This window comes from Bactrocera oleae, chromosome 5 (genome assembly GCF_042242935.1).
Source record: "Bactrocera oleae isolate idBacOlea1 chromosome 5, idBacOlea1, whole genome shotgun sequence".
In the NCBI taxonomy this organism is placed as follows: Eukaryota; Metazoa; Arthropoda; class Insecta; order Diptera; family Tephritidae; genus Bactrocera; species Bactrocera oleae.
In genome coordinates, this window is record NC_091539.1 from 7,487,364 (window position 1) to 7,507,995 (window position 20,632).

The 20,632-nt window shown below is 30.4% G+C and overlaps 3 protein-coding genes across 11 annotated transcripts; 2 read left to right on the plus strand and 1 right to left on the minus strand.

The window, feature by feature from the left end:
- Positions 1-8,387: 8,387 nt before the first annotated feature.
- LOC106622381 (zinc finger protein 420) lies at positions 8,388-14,792 on the minus strand. Its single transcript, XM_014241535.3, has 5 exons — positions 14,179-14,792; positions 13,298-14,066; positions 12,002-12,589; positions 11,210-11,926; positions 8,388-11,140 (listed from the first exon to the last, which is right to left on the minus strand). Exons 1-5 carry the CDS (start codon positions 14,332-14,334, stop codon positions 10,764-10,766), a joined length of 2,607 nt encoding a protein of 868 aa, XP_014097010.3. The 5' UTR covers positions 14,335-14,792; the 3' UTR covers positions 8,388-10,763.
- A 289-nt stretch (positions 14,793-15,081) lies between these two features.
- LOC106622382 (uncharacterized) lies at positions 15,082-17,952 on the plus strand. 8 transcript variants are annotated; one of them, XM_036376927.2, is made up of 4 exons: positions 15,082-15,215; positions 16,057-16,332; positions 16,404-17,384; positions 17,450-17,952. In XM_036376927.2, the coding sequence occupies exons 2-4, from the start codon at positions 16,154-16,156 to the stop codon at positions 17,694-17,696; spliced, it is 1,407 nt and encodes a 468-aa protein (XP_036232820.2). In that variant the 5' UTR covers positions 15,082-15,215; positions 16,057-16,153; the 3' UTR covers positions 17,697-17,952. The 8 variants fall into 8 exon arrangements, with proteins under 8 accessions (XP_036232820.2, XP_036232821.2, XP_036232826.2 ...); XM_036376928.2 differs by having other exon boundaries at positions 15,129-15,309; XM_036376933.2 differs by lacking the exon at positions 15,082-15,215 and adding an exon at positions 15,718-15,875.
- Positions 17,953-19,182: 1,230 nt separating this feature from the next.
- Positions 19,183-20,614, plus strand: LOC118683661 (uncharacterized). Of its 2 annotated transcripts, none has more exons than XM_036376924.2 (2): positions 19,183-19,863; positions 20,269-20,614. In XM_036376924.2, exons 1-2 carry the CDS (start codon positions 19,599-19,601, stop codon positions 20,487-20,489), a joined length of 486 nt encoding a protein of 161 aa, XP_036232817.1. In that variant the 5' UTR covers positions 19,183-19,598; the 3' UTR covers positions 20,490-20,614. The 2 variants fall into 2 exon arrangements, with proteins under 2 accessions (XP_036232817.1, XP_036232816.1); XM_036376923.2 differs by having other exon boundaries at positions 19,457-19,863; positions 20,266-20,614.
- The last annotated feature ends 18 nt before the right edge of the window (positions 20,615-20,632 follow it).

Below are 20,632 nucleotides of genomic sequence, written 5' to 3' on the forward strand. Positions count from 1 at the left end.
AAAATATGTTAAAAGAAGCAGCTGGCAGTCTGGTTAGCCGAGTTTCCACCTTTGGAACAGCCCCTACATTTATGGGACCAATAATTGGTCATATTGTTAAGGTGGCAGTTATTTGGAAAATCTTTTTTGTCTCTATGGGTTAGGTTAGGTTAGTCGCATAGACCAGTTTTCCGTTACGCAGTTCCTGAAAAGCATTCATCCTTCAAGATGCTAGCGCTTGACGTGAATTTCAATAGGTTTTGCGGCCTCACTATCGACATCCTCTCGTGTTTCATACCGTGCGGCCGCCAAATTTTTGTCTCTATAAAAACCCTGCAAATTTAAATCCACGTGGTTTTCAGGGCTATAGTTAAAATTTATAAGAAAAAATAAAATAATAATTTTTTTTTGCATATATGAAAATTTATTTTTTCTCTGAATTCTGTCTATGCGTTTATATAAAGCACAAACATAATTATAATATTTTAAATATTTCATTTTGAATATTGTTTTTATTGTTTGTGAACATGCATTTTTAACTGAGATAATTTAAACTCATATTTTACAAAAAACATTTTAATTTTAATATTTATATATAATTATTTTTTTTGAGGAATGATGCTATTAATGGTATATGGTATATATTTATACAATATATGAATAGCATATATACAAATTTTAAATTTAAAATATATAATAATAAATATTTTATACTAATAATTTTTCGGGCATTTTATTGCTAATTATTCTTACTTTTACTTAAATAAAATTAATTTTCTTAAGCAATTTTTTTTTTGTGTTTTTATTTTATTTTAATTATGATTTTAATTTTTAAATATTTATTTGTTCAATATTATTGTTCACATGTAAAAAATTTTATATTTTATTTTAAGTTATATAAAAAAATTATATTTTATTATAATTATTTAATTTTTTTATAATTAAATTTATTGTAGTTATTTATTGCTATTTTCTATACCTTTTATTGTTTTTAATTATTTTCTTATTATTGTAATTTTTTTAAATTTTTATTTTTGTGTTTTAGTTTTGTAAATTATAATATAATTGAATTAATTTATTTTAACTAACTACTTCTAATTTTTTTTATATTTTTATGTTGTTTTACATACATGTATTTTTGTTTTTATATGTTTTAATTATCTAATTTTAATTTTTGTATTTTTATTTTTTTTACATAAATGTATATTATTTATTCTTAGTTTTCGAATGTTTATTTGATAATTTTTTCGTTTATTTATTTTTCTTTTTTACTTTTAATTTTTGTGAATTATTTTTAAGTTTTTATTTTGAATTTTTTTAAATTACATTGTTATTTAACTATACTTTTTTTTTAATTGTTTTTTCTCATTTTTTTCAAATTGTTTTAATTTTTTTTTAATTATATAATTTTTATATTTATGTGTCTAAATTTCTTTACATACATATATTTCATATTTAATCTTACTTTTTTAATATTTATTGTTTTTGTGTTTATCAATTTTTTTATAATTTTTAAATTATTTTTATGTTTTTATTTTGAATTTTGAACTTTTTTAAATTAAAATTCAATTCATTTATATATAACTTTTTTTTATTTTTTAATAACTAATTTTTCAAATTTTTTTAATTTTTTTAAATTTTGTTTTGCTGATCTAGTTTAAATTTTATACTTATATATTTTTTTACTCCCATATATTTTAAATTAATTTTAATTTTTAAATATTTAAGTAATAATTTTTTTTGTTTATTAATTTTTTTTATATTTTTATATATTATTTTTATGTTTTTGATTTTTAAATAAAAACTTAATTTTAATATAACTTATTATTATTTTCATATATTTATTTATTTTTTTAATTTGATAATGTTATTTACTAATTTAATTATTTAATACAATATATAATTTTTTTATAAAACTATAAAATATTTTTATTTATTAATTTAGTTATATTTGATATATTTTTTATAGGCGCGATTTAGGCTACATTTATTTCTTGCAATATTATTTTATATTTTTTACACACACACTTACTACAAAATTATAGCTTGCATTGGAGCGATTGGTAAATATTATATGTTTTTCATTTTGTATTTCGGCAATAAGTATACTTATGCTATTTATTCTAAATTATTTTTAAATATTTATATATTTTGACATTCAGCTTAATTTCGACATTAAAAGAATGTTAATATTGATTTTAGGTTTTTTTTTATTTAAAAAAAAAATTTTTATTTTATTTTACAAAATTTTTTTTCCAATTTTACAAAAGTTTTTTTATTTTTTCAATTTCTTTTTCATTTATCAAAACAAATTTTTATTTTTTTTTTACATTTTTGGCTTTAAGATTTTAAACGTGCATACGCATATGTATGTTTATCTACTACCAAAACGTTTTTAGGGTTTAGACAACGATTTCTTACCTTTTAATGTTTAAATTTGTCATAACCACGTTGAGATCTGTATTTAGAATAATTAAATTAAAGCGATAATTTCGCATATTTTCAAATAAGAAGTTTTGAATTATTGTTTTAAAAAATAAAATTTATTTTAAAATAAGGAGTTTCGAGTCACATACCACACAGGGTGTTCCATATTAACTAGAGATCTATCTCTATCTATTTATTTAAAAGTAATTTCATTTTAAAGTTGAAAGATTTTCACAATTGTGTATTACAAGCGCCGAAAATTTGCAAAAAAAATTCTTGAAGCATTATTTAAAAAAAAAGAAATATTAAAAAAATATAGAAAGTTTACAAAATTATTTTAAAAAATATATATAAGTATTTTACATTTATTGTGAACTGAAAATGCCGAAATTAAACTTGAAATAATCATAAATTTTTTTTTATAAAAAAAACCACAACAACAAATTTTTATAATTATACATCAAAAATTACAAATTTTTTATATTGCAAAATTTTTCACTATATAAGAAATGAAAAATGTACACACACTTTTTTGGAAATATTTAAATTCCAAAAAAAAAAAATGTGGATACTTTTCCGAAAACAAATTTTCAACGCAACACTTATAAATAAAATATTTAAATTTTTTATATAATAAAATTCAACCATTCCTATTGATACACCCTCTAATTTTAAACATATATTGTATTATAGCAAAAATATTGTTTCACAGTATTTAAATAAATTCATAAATAAGTTCATTCGTCGTTTTTGTTAAAAAATCATAATCTATGAAATTGATATTTAGCACTAAAAATAGCTGTAAAGAAAAAGAGAAGTACATACCATACCTACACACTTTTTACAAATTTAATTTTTTTATAATTTGTCGTCGTATTTTCTGCTCATATATTTTTTTATTTTTATGTTTTCATATTCTGGCTCATTTGACTGCACTGGCCGTTTCTTATCACAAAATATTTGCGTAAAAATTTAAAAAGCGTCAATTGACTTTAATTGCCTCGCCAAATACTTTTTAATTTGTTTTTAATGCCTCGCTTAAATTGTTTTTGTATATGAAAGATTGAGATTTAATGATTATGAGTATGCTAATAGTATGTACGTAGCATAATAATGTATATATAAATGTAAATACATATATAGTTTTTCGCAAAAAAAAGTTTTTTTTGGCAAATAATTTTAAATAAATTGTAATTTTTATTTAAAACAATATACTCACTTATTTAATAAATGTTTATAATTTATTGTTAGGTGTAGATATAATATAAATGAAAATAAATTTTCAAGCTTAATAATTATTAAAAATATCTTGAAATTTTTTAACATTTCTAAATTAATTTGCATAAAAAAATTAAATCGTTTTAAAATTCATTTCAACTTGCTTTAATTAATTTATTTGGAATATTTATTTCACACAAATTTGTTTCATTTAAATAAATCATTTAAATTACTACTTAATTTTTTCTTAATTTTTTTAATATAAACTTTATTAATCAAAATGCTTAATAAATGATTAGCGTTTATATATTTTTAATACATGCATAATTAATTTTGATGTGCATATATTTTAATTATTTTGAAACGATTTTGGTTTAATTTTTACTTAATTAAACTGTGTTTAATTTTCAATGTTTTTTGGTATATTTTTTATTATTGTAAAATAATATTTTACAGTAAAGGGCTGCACACATTCGAAGATTGTTTTTGTTATAAATATTTAATTAAATTTATTTATAATTTTATTAATTTTTTTATTTATATATATTTTTTTTGTTTATTTATTTTAAATCTCATATTATGTTGTTTTTTTTATTTAACTTTACTATTTTATCAACAATTGTTTCAGATTTTTATATATCATTTTTATAATACATATGCAATAATTTTTACATTTCATTACTATTTATTTATTAATACTTTTATTTATTGAAATTAGTGCTGTTTATAATTTTTTTGAATCTGGCTTATGGTGCGAGACATTTTAAACCCTCCTTACGCCCTAGAAAAAAAGACAACAAAAAAATGATTTTTTGGAACTAATGCAATTTTAATATATCTGTTATCAAATTTTTACTGTAAAAATAAACTTATTAGGGTATATTAATTTTGCCACGAAGTTTGTAACACCCAGAAGGAAACGTCGGAGACCATATAAAGTATATATATAAATTATCACCGTGACGAGCTGAGTTGATTTAGCCATATCCGTCTGTCTGTCCGTCCGTCCGTCTGTCCGTCTGTATATACGCGAACTAGTCCCTCAGTTTTTGAGATATCGATCTGAAATTTTGAACACTTCTTTTTCTCCCCAAGAAGCTGCTCATTTGTCGGAACGGCCGATATCGGACCACTATAGCATAGCTGCCATACAAACTGAACAATCGGAATGAAGTGCTTGTATGGAAAACTCTTTCATTTGACGAGGTATCTTCACGAAATTTGGCATGTATTATTATTTAAAGCATTAATGTAATCTCCGAAGAAATTGTATGGATCGGATGACTATAGCATATAGCTGCCATATTAACTGAACGATCGGAGTAAAGTGCTTGCATGGAACATTTTTTATTTGACGAGGTATCTTCACGAAATTAGGCACGAGTTATTACTTAAGGCAACAAATTATTCTCCACAGAAATTGGTCAGATCAGATCACTATATCATATAGCTGCCATACAAATTGAACGTTCGGAATCAAGTTCTCGTAAGGGGCCTTTGTTTTTGTGAAGGGTATTATAGCTTCGGCGCAACCGAAGTTAACGTTTTTTCTTGTTTTTGTTTTATTTTATTAACATTTTAATTTTTTATATTTTTTAATTTAATTTAATATTTTTTATATTTTATAACACTTATGTCTTATATAACATTATATATTACTTTTAAATACAATTTTTCTATCGTATTTAGTATTTAGTATTTTTTATATTTTATTATAATTTATGACTGTATAAAGATGATTTAGAAATTTTTCTAATATTTATTTATTTAATTTTTTTTTATTAAGTTTAATATAATATTTGTATATTTTATCATAAATTATGTCTTGTTTAATTATATTTTGATTTTTTTTATTGTATTTAATATTTTTTATATTTTATCATAATTTATGTCTTTATTTAGATTATTTTGAAATTTTTATAATTTTTTTTATTTAGTTTTTAAATATTTCCATTAATATGTTTTTTTTTTAATATAAAATTTATTTTATTATTGGATTTAATACTTTTTATATTTTTTAATTTATTATTATTTATATTATATATTTAAATTTTATTTATGTTAAAAAATTCATGTCTTGTTTAACCATATTTTGAAATTTAAAATTTTTTTGTTTAATTTTTTATGTTCGTTAACACTTTTTTTTAATTATAAAAATATTTAAATTATATATTTAAATTTTATTTATATTAAAAAATTTATGTCTTGTATAATATTATATGATATAATTTTTTTGGTTTAATTTCAAATATTTTCATTAATTGTTTTTTAATTCTATAAATAATATTTTTTTAAATTTCTTTGATTTATTTTTTTTAATATTTATATTATTTTTTTAAATTGTATATTATACTTAAGTGTTTTAAAAATGTATGTCTTGTTTAGCATTATTTTTAATATTTTCCAAACTTTTTATTTAATTTTTAAATATTTTTAGTTATACATATTTATTAAAATTTTTATTGTATTGTTATTGTTTAATATTATTTTTTATATTTAATCATTACTTATGTCTTTATAAAGAAAATTTTTTATTTTAATTTTAAATAATTTCATTTATATATTTTTCTTTTAAAAAAAGTTTGTTTATATGTTTTTTCATTTTTTTTTATTAAATTTAAGATTTTGTCACCATTTATGTCTTGTTTAAAATTATTTTGAAAATTTTCTAATATTTTATTTCATTTTTAAATATTTTCTTTAATTTTTGTTATATTTAATATATATATATTTTATCTATTTTATTTTATTTTTTTTTTATATTATAATTAAAATTTTTATATTGTATCATAATTTATTTCTTCTTAAACACAATTTTTAAATTTTTTATTGAATTTTAAAATATTTGCGTTTTTTCAAAACTTTTTTATTAAGTTTAAAATTTTTTTTTTTATTAAAATGTATATTTTGTATGACAATCTAATTATTTAATTAATTAGAAAATTTTTTTTTCAATTTTGTTTTTAATTTTTTATATTTCATTTATTTTTTACTAAATTTATTATTTTATATTTATTATGTGACTACCATTATTTATATATTACTTAATTTATATTTATTTATATTTTTTTTTATTATTCATATTAAGTTAATTTCGAAATTTTTATAGATGCCATTTTTATTATATTATACACAAATTTTTAAATTTATTGCGTTCACAATTCTATTTCCTCATTTCATTTAAATCAATTATTATAATGCATATACAACATTTACATATGTACATACACAAATATATACACATACATATATATTTTTTTATTGCCGCTCAGTCACACCCCTACTAAGTTATAAGTGGTTCCTAATAGCTTGACACACTGTCTCTTAATACGATATTCACTGTATATTATTTACTGTCTTGCTACTGTTTACTCAACAATTCTAATTATACTATTTTTTGTTGTTGCCTTACCCTTTATTATTATTATTTTTTATGGAATTTGTTTTGCTTGCCGCTGGCGTATGTGACTCGTTTCGCTGTGTATTCGCACTTTGGACCCAAGCGCTATATTTATTAAGTATTAACCGGCACGCCAGTCGCTGCCAAGATGCCGAGCAGATCACATTGCTACATACATATGTTTAATATATAATTACACATACACACAAATATTTGAATATTTTTATTGTTTAACAATTAATTTTGTATTGCAATTGTTGGTATTGCTGTTGTTGTTGTTGATCTGTTAAAATGCAGATCCGTTTGAGAGTGTTGATTCTAAAGCACAATGTCAATATGTTGCAGTTGTTGGTGTATTTTTTATTTTTTTCATGTTTTAGATGTTTTGTTTGGGTGGTTAAGTTAAATTGCAATTTATTTTAAGCTTATCTACAGCTTTTGAAAGAATTTTACTTTAAAGAAGGCATATCTCCATATTTTTATATATTTTACATTTCACTTTAAAAGGGGATAATATCATATAATATTTTAATATTTTGAAATTCAAACATGTTAAATTTTTATTTTATTAAAAAAATTTAGTTTTGTGAAAGATATTCACATTAAAAAGTACATAGCTCCATATTTTTATATTTTGAAATAAAAAAAAGCTTTTGAGTTTTTTAACAAAAAAAAATTTTTTTTTTTAACGAATTTGTCATTAAAAGGGACATCAATTCATATTTTTGAATTTTCGAATTTGAAATTTCAAATATTTTGAACTTTTATTTTAATAAAAAAAATCGCCGCTGTTAAAGAATTTACCTTTAAAAAGAACTCCATATTTACATATTTTGAAATTTTAAAATTCTTGATTTTGACTTTTTTAACAAAAAATTTGCTTCAGTAAAGGCATTTTACATTAAAAAGGACATAACTAAATATTTTCATATTCTTACTAAATTTCGAATTGAGTTGCTTATTTTTTAACAATCAATTGGATTTTGCTAACGTATTACACGATAAAAAAGACATAACTTCATTTTTATATATTTTGTAATTTCAAAATAATTGAATTTATTCGTTTAAACAACAAATTTGCTTTTGTTGAAGAATTACACATATAAAAGAACATAACTCCATTTTTCTATTTGAATTTCAAAAATGCTGAATATAACATTTTTTTCAGATTTTGTTACTAAATTGCACATTTGTATGCGCAGGAAATTTAGCAAAATTTTTTTCCGAAGTTCGTCTAAAATGTCTTATTTTCTCGTTGCCTTTTAGTTTTCAGCACTGATTTTCGAAATTTCGAACATATTTCATACAGTTTGCGAACACCCCTCATTTGTTAGCTTCTTTACGTATTTTCGATTCTTAAACATTTTCAATTTATTTGCATACTTTCAAATATTTATTTATTTATCGAGACATTTCTGGTTGTGTATAAAATATTGTATTACAGTTTAGATATCAGTACGAATATTTGTAAATTTTAGCTTCAGGCTTTTTTTTTTAACTTTAAATATGAGTACAGTTAGGCGTGGTTATGCATGAGTGTATATGTTTATGGGCCAATTTTTGTATGTCTATAGATGAGAATCGCTACAACTACAACTACTTCATATGTATACATACATAAATGTTTATAATTTCGACTTTCTACTAATTTTTAATATAATTTCAATGCATCAACTTACAATTAAGGGCCATGTTTAAGCCATGGAATGCAAAAAGCTAATAAAAACTACAAAAGTAAAAATTATACATATTTTGTAAAATATCTTAAATTTACATAATGGTGTTGATGCAATAAAAAAAAATAATAATAATATACACTACATAGCAGGTGCGAGCTTAGTTTATATATTTATTATAATATACGATGCATACACACACATATATATGATGTTTTATAAGAAAAACCAAACTCGTTATTGAAGCATAGCAATGAAAAAGGCATATAAACTACAAAACTTCACGTGTTTATACAATTTTATAATAACTTTTGACACATTTTCACTAAAATGGGTTACGAAAAACTGCGCTTTTGCACGAAAAACTAAAGTAAACGCAAAATGTTCAAGTTCGAATTTTCGAAGTTAATTTCGAATGCTTAAAAGAGCGTTAGTTTAAGTTTGTAGGTCTATTTTAAAGCCAACTATACAATACAGTTAAATTTTACAGCTATGTTAGAAAGTTCGAAATAAAAATATCTTGTCAAAAAGTTCCACTTATTGAGTATTTGCCTTTTCTTGATTTGTAAAAGAGTTTTCGCTCTAAACCAATACTTAAGTAATTAAAAAATGTAATTTTTTACGAAAATAGCTTAAAAATTAAAATAGTTGAACATGTTTACTAATAAAACTCACTATGTTTACAATATTCATATAAAAAAACTTAAATTACTTGCTAACAGCCTTCATAACTAAACACATAAATATATCTGAACTTTATAATATTGCCAAATTGGTAGCATAATTTAAGCCTTCATAACTAAATACGTTAATATTTTTGAAAATAAAATCATGACCAAATTGTTAGCATATTTTTATAAAAAATAACATAATATTTATTTGCTTAAATAAAACTGGTAACATTTTATTTTTGCGCAAATTTGTTTCGTTGCAAATAAATTAAAAATTAAATAAAAAAAATATGTAATTTTTATCATGGTTTTGATTACGAATATTTCAAATTAAATTCTTATTAATAACAAACACATACATGAGTAATAAAAATTTTTCATTTTTAAGCTACTTTTATTTTTAGCTGCTAAAAAATAGTGTTTTTAATAGGTTTTTTTATTTTAAAAACCTGTTTTAATTTTTCAAAAACATTTACTCTTTGCCATAAAGTAATGTCTGCAGCCCGCTATATATAGGTAATATTTCGCAGTTATGTAATTTGTTTTTGTACATATACAATTATTAAATGCATACTTTTTTTCTACTTTTTAGTTATTTTACGCATATTCGAAATTCATTTAAATGTATTATATATGTCAAAAAACTTGTTTATACAATTGCTAGCAGCCTATTTTAATATTTTAGCGGCAAATATAAATTTTCGAATTGTGTTCGAATTTTCGAACATGCATTTTTTATGCTTAAAACCTCAAAATTAATAATATTTTTGTATGTAGCGCTATTTATTCAAATTATTTACTAATTTTAACACATTTTCTTTGCGTTTAAATTGTGTCTTGCTTGAAAAACATTGCCAATACTTTAGTTAAATTTTTTTTAACTAAATAAGCGTTTTATTTTTAATTGAAATACTGTTTTTAATCGCTTACTTTTCATGTGAAGTTGTAATTTAATGTGCTGCCTTTGTAGTTAAAGAACGTTAGAAATAGTTTTCTCGTAGAATATTTTTTTAGTTTTTTCGTAAATAATATTTTTCTTTTAAGCGTTTTTTTGAACATGCTTTTATTCTATTACTAGACTTACGAAAATTACATTATTAAAATGCATTATGCGCAATTCATCAATTTTTTTAATTCAATAGTTGTTTTTTAAGCTGTAAATAACAACAGTTAAAATAAATTCTTTGGATAACTAAACATATTTTCAAACAATTTTTAATATCGAATAGTCAAAAGAAACTATTTTATGTTATAATTCTATGAGATATTCACTTTTAGGTCACACTGATTTTTGTTTTTGAAGTCGCAGCCAATACAAAATTGCAAAAATTCTTTTTGTTTTCAAATTAACTGTCGCAACTATATATATAGAAATAGTTCATCTGCAGTCTATCATGTGACTATGATTTCATGATCCGGATCCAGCAAATTATTCATTAGGAAATTCTGCTCCATGTCATCGGCCGTTGGAATGAGTGGTTTAAAAGTGTTGGACGTCTGCTCTTGCAACACTAAACTGCTAATACTTGGCGTATGCTGCTGCACCAACTCCACGCGCACCTTCTCGCCGCCACTGTTGGCGCTGTCTTCGAATGACACCATAATGTCGTTATCATTGCCCAGGTTACTAGTGTTGTTGAGTATGCTTGCCACGGCCAAAGAGTCTTCGTTTTGCGCCGTCAACGTGTTGCCTAAACTACACTGATTGTTGTTGTTGTTATTCGATTCAGACACAGCAATTTCGACGGCATGCACGGCGCGTAGATGAACTGCACGTTAAACGAGAGATACACAGTTATATAAACATTAAATTTATGCCACTGATTGCATGCACTTACCTGAGAGTCGATTGCGCGCAAATAGACCATCGCAGTACTCGCAGGCGACGAGCTTGTGCTTGAGTATGGCATGATCGTGCGCCTCCTGCGCGCACGAGGCCACAAAGCCACACTTGTAGACGGGGCAGTGCAGCGTTTTGTCCTCGAATGCGGCAACATGCACTTTCTGGTGTTGTTGCAATTCGCGCATATAGCAAAAGCGCTTGTCGCAGTGTTCACATTTGAGGTAGCGCGGCTTCACATGCAACTGCATGACGTGCTGCTTCAGCTCGTTGGCATTTGCGAAGGTGGTCGTGCATTCGTTGCAGCCATACGTGACGGCCTCGTGCATGCTCATGTGTTTTTCGAGCGTGGCACGCGTAGAGAAACGCTTATTGCAGTGATGGCAGGAGTGTAGACGCGGTCGACGCATTTGGCGTGCACGCTCCTGATACGGTGCAACTTCACGCACCAGCTCAATGCAGCGACCATTCTCGTCACGCGGTCGCTGCAAATGCAAGCGTAATTTGTGTATCGAGCTGAAGGCGCAGCCGCAATTACTGCAGGTGGCGGACGCGAAATTGGTATGGTTCAACTTATCCGGGTGGAAGTGTTGCGTGTGCCGACTGAGAAAGGCCATGCTGACGAAACCCTTGTGACAGTAGGCGCAACGCACTGGCAAAGCGCCATGATGCGCCTGATACTTGTGGCGGCGCAGCTCGTAATCGTTGGAGAAAACTGCGTATTAATGAATATATAAATAACTATCTGTTTGCATGTCTGTGTGTAATTTAGTAATTTGCATGCACTCACCTTCTTTACACTGATCGCACTGTATGGTGTGCTGGGCTGACGGCCGGTGCATGCGTTCATGCGCTTCTAAATTGGCGCGTCGTACAAACACACGCGCACAATCGCGACATTTAAATTTGCTGGCGGCGTGATGACGCTGATGTGTGCGAAAACGCCCCAATGGCACTTGCAGAAAGCGTTCATCGCACGTATCGCATTGCCAATTGCTTACATATTGACAGTTGAACTCATGCAATTCCTTTGGCGAGCGTAGCGTCTTTTTGCAGTAATTGCAGTGTTCGGATTTGGCAGCGGTCGGGTGTATGAGCCGCACATGATAGTCGCGTTGCTTGACGGAGCTATACTTTTGCGGGCAATACGGACATGTGTAGGGCAAATTGGGATCGTGCACGTCAAAGAAATGCTGCGAAAGCGCATCGGCGCTATCGAAGACCAGGTGATCAATGGAGCCGGAATTCGGGCAGTAGCAGTATTGACAGGCGTAGGGATTGCGTGAGATGCGTGTTTGTGTTGTGGGGTCCATATCGGCCTCGAGCTCGTCCATTTCGTGTGTGTCCTCGGGATCGGAGCATGAGATAAGGTCCATATCTATGCGAGAGTATGTTTTAGAAATTAATTGTAGTAAAAACAAGAAAAAACGTTCACTTCGGTTTCACCAAAGCCATAATATCCTACAAATATGCATTTCTTGTAGCATTAAAGGGTATAAAAATATGATATAGGAGTCCGTTCCCAGTCGGGTCTACGTAACCTGATCGGACCGGAATTTTTTCCGGCCAAGGACTATCAACAAAATTCTGCCGCTACGACAACAACATGCTATAGTAGTCCGATCTGTTGAATAGTTTTCAATACAAATACTTGATTTTAATCAATCAGTTGGCATGGCAGCTAAATTCTATATAGTTGTCCGGTCTGAACAATATGTTTGAAAATTGTAGCATTGCCTTGGACAATAACCTATGCCAACCTCCGTGAATAAAAACCTTGTCAAATAAAAAACTTCTCCATATAAGAATTTGATTTTGATCGGTCAGTTTGTATGGCATATGTATATGCTACAATGGTCCTACATCGGCGTTTGCGACAAATGAGCAATATTTGGGAAAGAAAAGGACGTGTGCAAAATTTCAGATCGATATCTCAAAAACTGAGGTTTGTGTATGTACATACTAGTATTGTGTATGTACAGACAGATGGACATGGTTTAAGACGTTTCCTTCGGGTTATTACAAACTTCGTAACAAACTTTATATACACTGTTCGGGGGAAAAAAAACATTTGCTGGGTACCCACCATCTTCCAACAGCTCATCGTAGCTGGCGTAAGGCTGCTGTGCCACTGTGCGGTTAGTTTGCGCTGCAGCCTTCAAATCTGCGGACGTATTGTTGCTCTTCTGTATAATGCTACCCTGTAGCATATCCTCCAAATCAATATCACTGACTTTGCTGCATTTTGTAGCATGCTTTGGCGTGCTGGCGCTGGCCGTCACTAAAGTCGCTGGCGTGTTTGTGTCTGCGCTGACTGTGGTGATTGGCGTCTGTTGTGTATAGTATATGTTTTGTGTTGTTGTAGTCGCGTTAAACTGCAAAACATTCGTTTGTGCCGTCTTCGTGTCCATATTAGCGTGCGTGGTTATGGAATTGGCGCTATTATCCAGCAGTGTACCATTTTGCATTGTAGTCAGCTCCTGTGTGAGCATGGAGAGCGTCTCCGCCACACTAGCGGGCAGCTGCATGCCATCTAAGCTGGCGATCACATCAGCACTGGTGGTGGGCGTTTGTAAGCAATCTAAACTAGCCATTAATTCGGCGCTGGTCACTGGTGCATCGATTTTCAGCCCATTTAGCAGCTCACTGTCGCTGGTCAAATCAGCGTTTGTGCTTGTCTGTTGTTGCTTAGGCTCGCCTGTAGTTGCATTGTCTGCGTTCAGACCAACGCCCACAAATGATTGCAACAATTTTTGTTGTGCCAATGCACATTGCTGACGAAACGCATATATATTGCAAAATTGTGTAAAACAATTGGCACAAATACGCTGCGGCAAGCCATCACTGTCCGAAATCTACATATTATGACAACAACAACAACAACGAAAATAATAAACATTTGTCAATATTGCAGCATATTGTGAAATGTGCGCAAATTCAATAATGACTTTAACAAAGCGTACTCACCTGTACGTGCCAATTGCCCAATTCGGTGCGCGCAAACTGCAGCTGCTCCTCAAGTCCGTCCAGTGGTTGGAAAAGATGCACAAATTCGACCTCAGCACCGGTCACGAAAAAATTCGCGCACAGGCGGCATGCTTCTACATGTGCAACCTGCTCCATAGCGTGTAACGCTTATGCGCAAATAAAGTTTTTACGTTTCTTAACACACAAATATGCTGACTTTGAGTTTTTAACTAATAGTATTAAACTTTTTTTTGTTTTCACTAAAAACAACACACAAAGAATGCAATTAGAAAAATTTACTTTTACGCGTCTCTGTTTTTTCTTATTCACTGCATGATGACTGATAAAGTCAGCTGTTTTTTGTTGTGCGACATTCGCATGGCATGCGTTCAGTGCACGCGAGTATACGCCTGGATGGGAAACTATGAAATGCGCGCGAAAAATGCATAAAGCGTGGTTGTGAAAGGCGAAAAAGGTTTGCAGTGGTGCATAATAACATGCTTCTTTAAGAGAACGTCACTGTTAAAATTTCTCCTTCCGAGCTAGCTGTGGTGAGACAAGCTCATTGCATTTTGTTAGGTTTTGACAATTCACACCCTAGACCGTAGTTGGAACTTCTCTATAATATACGTTCTCTGCTTATTCTAAAAGTTACTTATTTAAATTTAGTTAGGAGCAAAGCAGACCGCACAAGAAAAGGAAGTAAATTAATTCTTTTATGCTTAAAAAAACACGGCTTTTTTGTTAATATTTTTAATTAACAATTTATAAAATGATCCGAAATGTCAATATGTAAAAGGTAGCAGCAAATTGGTGCGCCAAAGCAACGCTGCGTTCATATGTATGTAATTTTGAAGCGAAAATATTTGTCAAATAAACGTCAACCAGCTGAAACAATAGCAAGCTGTGAGGTCATATTTGTGAGTGCCGGTGTTTTAAATGTAAACATATTAAATACAAATAAATAAACAATGAAATTGTAATAGCATGCGTGTGTCAAATTACATACAACTATATTTTCGTGTAGTGAATTGATGGTGAGGGATTTTACAAAGCAAAATTATATTGCTCGGTCGCCTAAGCGCGTAATGGCAGTTTCTTGAGCAGAAATTCGCATGCGAATTGTTTATGGTATGTGCGGATTTAGATTTATACACTGCACTTGCTGTCGTTGCACAATGAAGATTTGTCGTTTATAAACTACGACGCACTCAGATACGGCTACAGCTGACAGCGAAATAACAATCAAATTGCTAAATTGAGTTTGAAAAGTGTTGATATTAATTAATCAACCATCGCTGCACACGGTTGCATTTTAAATATAATGCATATGATGTTATTGTAGTGGTAGTGGTATGATTTTGATAGCTGATTATTGTATGAATTTTCAAGTACTTTTGCACTTACCAGATAAACAAGATATAAATATAAGTATATGTAAATAAATCTGAAAAAATATACCCATCGCAGATAGTGATTCGTCCACGTTGTTTAAGCGCTTAAGTGCCACTTAAAATCTTGATATAATTTGCTGATAAGCATCACATTATTTAATTTAGGCTTACTATGCTTATTCATATAATAAAATAAAGCGCGTTGCCTAAACAATTACTACATAAGTTGTGTTTTGAAGCGTTAGGAGCTAGCAGCACGAGAATTAGCTCGCAAATTAAGCAATTATAAATAATAACTCACCAGTACTCTTCTAATTATAGTAGAAGTCATTATAGACGCAATAGTATATTTATTCCCCAAGTGCTATATAATTTATCAAAAATACAATAAAATATTTAAATATACAATGTTTAATAAAAAATAATGTAAAAATTCTAATTCTTATTACTAACTTCCTTTCTACGTTATATGTTTCCTTTTCAGCCTCCGACACACTGCGCATGAAACATAGCTGCCGAAATTTCAACAATATTGCCAAACAGTGCCTATCAAACAGTCAACGCGCTAAACTCTAAACACAATGAGTGAGTCCAACGACAAAACGCATTTAAATTATATTAAAGAATATGTAGTGCCGGAAATTTTGACAAAATTGCAAGGCGAGACTTTGCTGAAGTTCGAGCTGGAGCATGCAAGCGGTCTGGACGGTTTTATGTCGGCACTCTACAACATTAAATTACATACATCGACTGCCGACGGGTGTGTAAAAATCTAAATAAAACTAAATTTGCATATTTCCACTAATATATTTGCACTAATTTTCCACACAGCGCCAAGCAGCGGCTGCTTGTGGCCAAATTCATGAAAGGCGATGTATGCTTTCGCGAGTCCAGCAAGTCGTACATACAATTTGCCAATGAAATATTTGTGTATAAACGCGCCTTGCCCGCCTTTGCTAAAGTGCTAGCCGCCGCTAAGCTCAACATCACCATTGACGATTGGGTGCCACATCCTTATGTGGCGAAATTTGGTTATATTGCAGGTTTGAGCGCCGCGCCGGGTATACGTGAGTCAGTGTTAGTGCTCGAACATTTGAAACCGCGCGGTTATGTGCTGGGACCACGTCTATATCTAACGCGTGAACACTTGTTGCCAATGTGTCGTACCATCGGACAATATCATGCCATTAGCTATGCCTTGCGGTTAATTGATCCAGCGCAATTGAAGCGCTTGAAAAGTGAAATAGTCACGCTGCCGTTCATCAACGATGCGGATCCGAATTATGCGCAAAATAACTTTTATCGTTATCTCTACCGCGCTGCTTTCGATCGCCTTTATGACTTTTTCGATCGTAAAATTAATGGCAATACGTTTGATAAACAGAATGCAGATGATTTAAAATTAATTGAGCGTTTGCGTGATTTGCGTGCGAAATATATTGAAGAGCCAACGCGCCTATTGGAGAAAATACGCACAGGTGTTGAGGATAACGAGCAGGACAAGTGTTTCGGCGCCATATTACATGGCGATTACAATCGCAATAATGTGCTGTTCCGTTATGAAGCGCCGGTAGCCGGCGATATTGCGGCGCCTAAAGTGGCCGACGTGAAAATGATTGATTTTCAGGAGATGCGTTATGGTAGCCCCTCTTTAGATTTGAGTTTCTTCATGTACATGAATACCACTGAGGAAACGCGTGAGTCCATGTGGTTGGAAATGCTGCAAACATACCACACAAATATGTTTAATACATTGCAGGCAGCTGTTAAAGCCAATGCGAACGTTGATGCTGCGCAATTGGCGGCCTACAGGTAGGTGTATAGTGTACTACTTATGCTTGTTTAATTATATTCCTTTTTAAAATTGAAAATCGTAGTTTTGAAGCATTCCATGCACACTTTAAACGCTATGCCTTCTATGGCGTCATGATTTGTCTACACTTTCTACCCTGGATGCTCTCGAGCGAAGCGGAATGTGCGAAGATCTCGCATCTCTTCGAGACCAATTTGCGTGGCGAAGAGTTTCGTAGGGTTTCCATTGAGATTGGTGGCGACGCAGTAAATATGCGTTTGTTGGAGGTACTGCGACATGCCTGCAAAATGGGTTATATGGATGAGCTTTGAGGTTAGGTTAGTTATGTCTTAAGCGTTTTAAGACAAAGTCTGCAGGTGCCTTTTAAAGTAATTAAATATGTGTAATAAATTAGTAAATATAAAAGCAAATTTATAAAAAAAAATTGTCTCTAAGCGGTGTAAATAACAAAAATGTGCTGGTATGCTGTGAAGAAAGTGCTAGAATCTAACAATATTACTCAGCTGCTGTCTACAAATGCTTCTAAATAATAAATAAGTGCAATAAACAGTTATAAATATATAATAATGACCGTTATTTTTATAAATAAATATAAATAAACCATTTTTTATGGTCTTCATGTACATACGACAGAGTAAAACTTCGCTTAAAAGTAACGGCGTATGTGAAATGCTGATTCTTGCGTGCTGAACAGAAATTTTTGCTGCTCTTAGGAATTTACCCGAAAAATTTGGTGCAACTGTTGCAAAAAAACAAAACTTTACAAGCATACAACAGCTGTATACCGTCAGTTTGAGAGCCATTGTAGTTGACATTTATCTAACGGAAATCACCAATAATCTGTTAATTCAAACTTATTTTTATTTAAGTCACTCCTTACTGTGTTCATAATGTGTTCGAACACTACACCTTCTAGAGCTTTGTGCTCCCTCTCCACTTCTAAACCTTTTGGACAAAACGACAGTTTCGGAAACAGATCGATGATGGCCTCTATGCCAAATCACAAATATATTTCCATCTAGACAGGTCTTAGGTAACTGCCACAAGCAGAAATCCTTTTTAGACAGCTTAACTCCGTGTCATACCTGTTGACTACTCTTTGCATAGACCATATGTAGAGACCTTCCGACCCTCTTTATGACTAACGAAGATGTGTAGTGAAGAAATAATCCACGTTTCAGTATAAGAACCGATCTTTAAAGTTTGTGCAGATTTCTCAGACAACACCTTACATATTTACCTCTGTTTAGGCTCTCCGTAAATAGTCCCGAACTAGTATGAAAGATCTTTTCCTAAAATCATATTTCCTCCATTCAAACTACGACGACTTTTTGCTTACTTATTATTTTATTGATACTACCATGCCAACAAGTTAGCTCTAAAAGTATGCCGAAGGTCTCAGCCGTAGTTAACAAACTAAAGCGATCTCCCTTGTGAAGTCCAGCTTTGAAATTCTAACGCTGAAACTTCGCGGAAATGCTTTTGTTCCTGAGTTCATCTTCCGATTGGGACTATTTCTCAAGCTCTTCCGGTTTCTGTACAGCAGTCAATTTACTCGACGGATTTTGCTTAGTTCTTGCTGTTCGCCAGCAGCTTATGTCGAGACCACTGTCCTAGAGGGATTCGGCCTGGCAGTTGATAAATCGAAAACTGCATCATCAATCATCAATAATAGAGCTGTCCATTAGTCCAATCGTTACTATTAATTACTTCGCACTAGTTGTGCTGTTCTATAGACTATCTACTGAATACCAATATCTATTGTCGACTGAATACTTAAAGTTTTTTTTTTTACCTTGTTTCTCACTCTTTAAATCAGAAATATTTAGACGAAAAAAAACACACATGTTTCGTGTAACTTGAACTTTACCAAGGCCGGCCTTCAATTAGGTTTGTTGCGCCAAATGTTTTCGCAAATCCAATAAAGATTCAACCCTGAAGTTCTTATTTCCAGCTACAAACTAAACAAACAAACTGCTTTGTTAGTTCTCCGAATAACTGTATTTATACAGTTGTTGGCATACATTTCGATCCAAAGCGCACTCTAACCTTCATGTGATTCATTTAAAAGCGCTTGAGTTCGAGCACTGTTATATCACAAAATCCGAAAGTGTCTTAGAACAAAGTAACCGTGCTTTACGCGTATATACATATTTACTAAAATTCAAAAATAATAAACGTTCTGCATAAAAAGTAATTTACGTTATACGAAAATGCTTGCCTACAGCTGTTTAGTTATTCTCGCCTTCGTGAGCTTGCCAGCTCACCTATTGGTTAGTGCAGCATCTGCCGATACGGATAACACGCCTGCAGCTCTGCCAGCAGCTACGACACCAATATGTGAGGAAACCGTCTGTCCGCGTCTATATATGCCAGTTTGTGGCTTGGTTGATGGTGAACAGATGACAACGGCCTCACGCTGTGTTCTCAACAATAAAATCAGATGCTCCTCGATATTGCAAAGAACCTTAGGCAACAGTAAGTAAATGGTGCGAGTTTAGAAAAGCAAATATGATAACTGATCTTAATGAGTAATAATCGGCGGCCTCTGTTCTGAGACATACCAAAGTGTGTAGGACTGCGTAAAGCTCAAGTAGAGGTTGTTTTTAGCGAAAATCGTCTAAGATCTAGTGTATTTTTGGGATAATGTGGAATTTGTGAGGTACTCAGAAGCTACCGCTTGCGAGTAGAGCGCAGTTAGGGAGTTGTTTCATATTCCAAGTTGTGTAGAAACAGTAAAGATCAGCTCTACCAAAAGACTAGTTCCTGTTTCAATTTTCAGTAGTTTTAGGTGCAAATTCTGCAATGGGTGATATGATCAGTAATCAGACGGAAGTGGCAATGCACATACTAAAGTTTCGCTTCTGTTTCCTCTTTTAGAAGCTCCGACAGTAAGCTTCTTACACAACGGTCCTTGTTTGCCGAAAGCAGGTAAAAGCAGTGCAGTGCGTAGGAGTAGAGATATGGTCTTAGAGAGCAACGAAGATGACGCACGTAAAGAAGAGGATGACGCAACTAAAGCTGGCTTGGCTGATATGGAAGTAGAAACCGACGATGCTGAGGTTGAAATGGATCGAGCGGAAGAAGAGGACGACGACAAATAATAACGAAAACTTTTCGATTCGCTTGTTGAAGAGAGATTCTTTTTTGTTTTATACCATAAATGCTGTTATGTTTGTGCCTTGTGCTTAGTAATAGTTTAATAAAAAGTTTTTGTTAAGAAAATAAACTCAGTTGTTCACTCCCC

What these genes read in the sequence shown, in the direction of transcription:
- LOC106622381 (XM_014241535.3), bottom strand. Translation starts at nt 14,334, where the DNA reads ATGGAGCAGGTTGCACATGTAGAAGCATGCCGCCTGTGCGCGAATTTT. An exon ending in GTGCGATCAGTGTAAAGAAG is followed by an intron (nt 11,927 to 12,001) that starts GTGAGTGCATGC and finishes ATTAATACGCAG; the next exon opens with TTTTCTCCAACGATTACGAG. An exon ending in TGCGCGCAATCGACTCTCAG is followed by an intron (nt 11,141 to 11,209) that starts GTAAGTGCATGC and finishes TTTAACGTGCAG; the next exon opens with TTCATCTACGCGCCGTGCAT.
- LOC106622382 (XM_036376927.2), top strand. Translation starts at nt 16,154, where the DNA reads ATGAGTGAGTCCAACGACAAAACGCATTTAAATTATATTAAAGAATAT. An exon ending in CATACATCGACTGCCGACGG is followed by an intron (nt 16,333 to 16,403) that starts GTGTGTAAAAAT and finishes TTTTCCACACAG; the next exon opens with CGCCAAGCAGCGGCTGCTTG. An exon ending in GCGCAATTGGCGGCCTACAG is followed by an intron (nt 17,385 to 17,449) that starts GTAGGTGTATAG and finishes TGAAAATCGTAG; the next exon opens with TTTTGAAGCATTCCATGCAC.
- LOC118683661 (XM_036376923.2), top strand. Translation starts at nt 19,599, where the DNA reads ATGCTTGCCTACAGCTGTTTAGTTATTCTCGCCTTCGTGAGCTTGCCA. An exon ending in GCAAAGAACCTTAGGCAACA is followed by an intron (nt 19,864 to 20,265) that starts GTAAGTAAATGG and finishes TTCCTCTTTTAG; the next exon opens with AAGCTCCGACAGTAAGCTTC.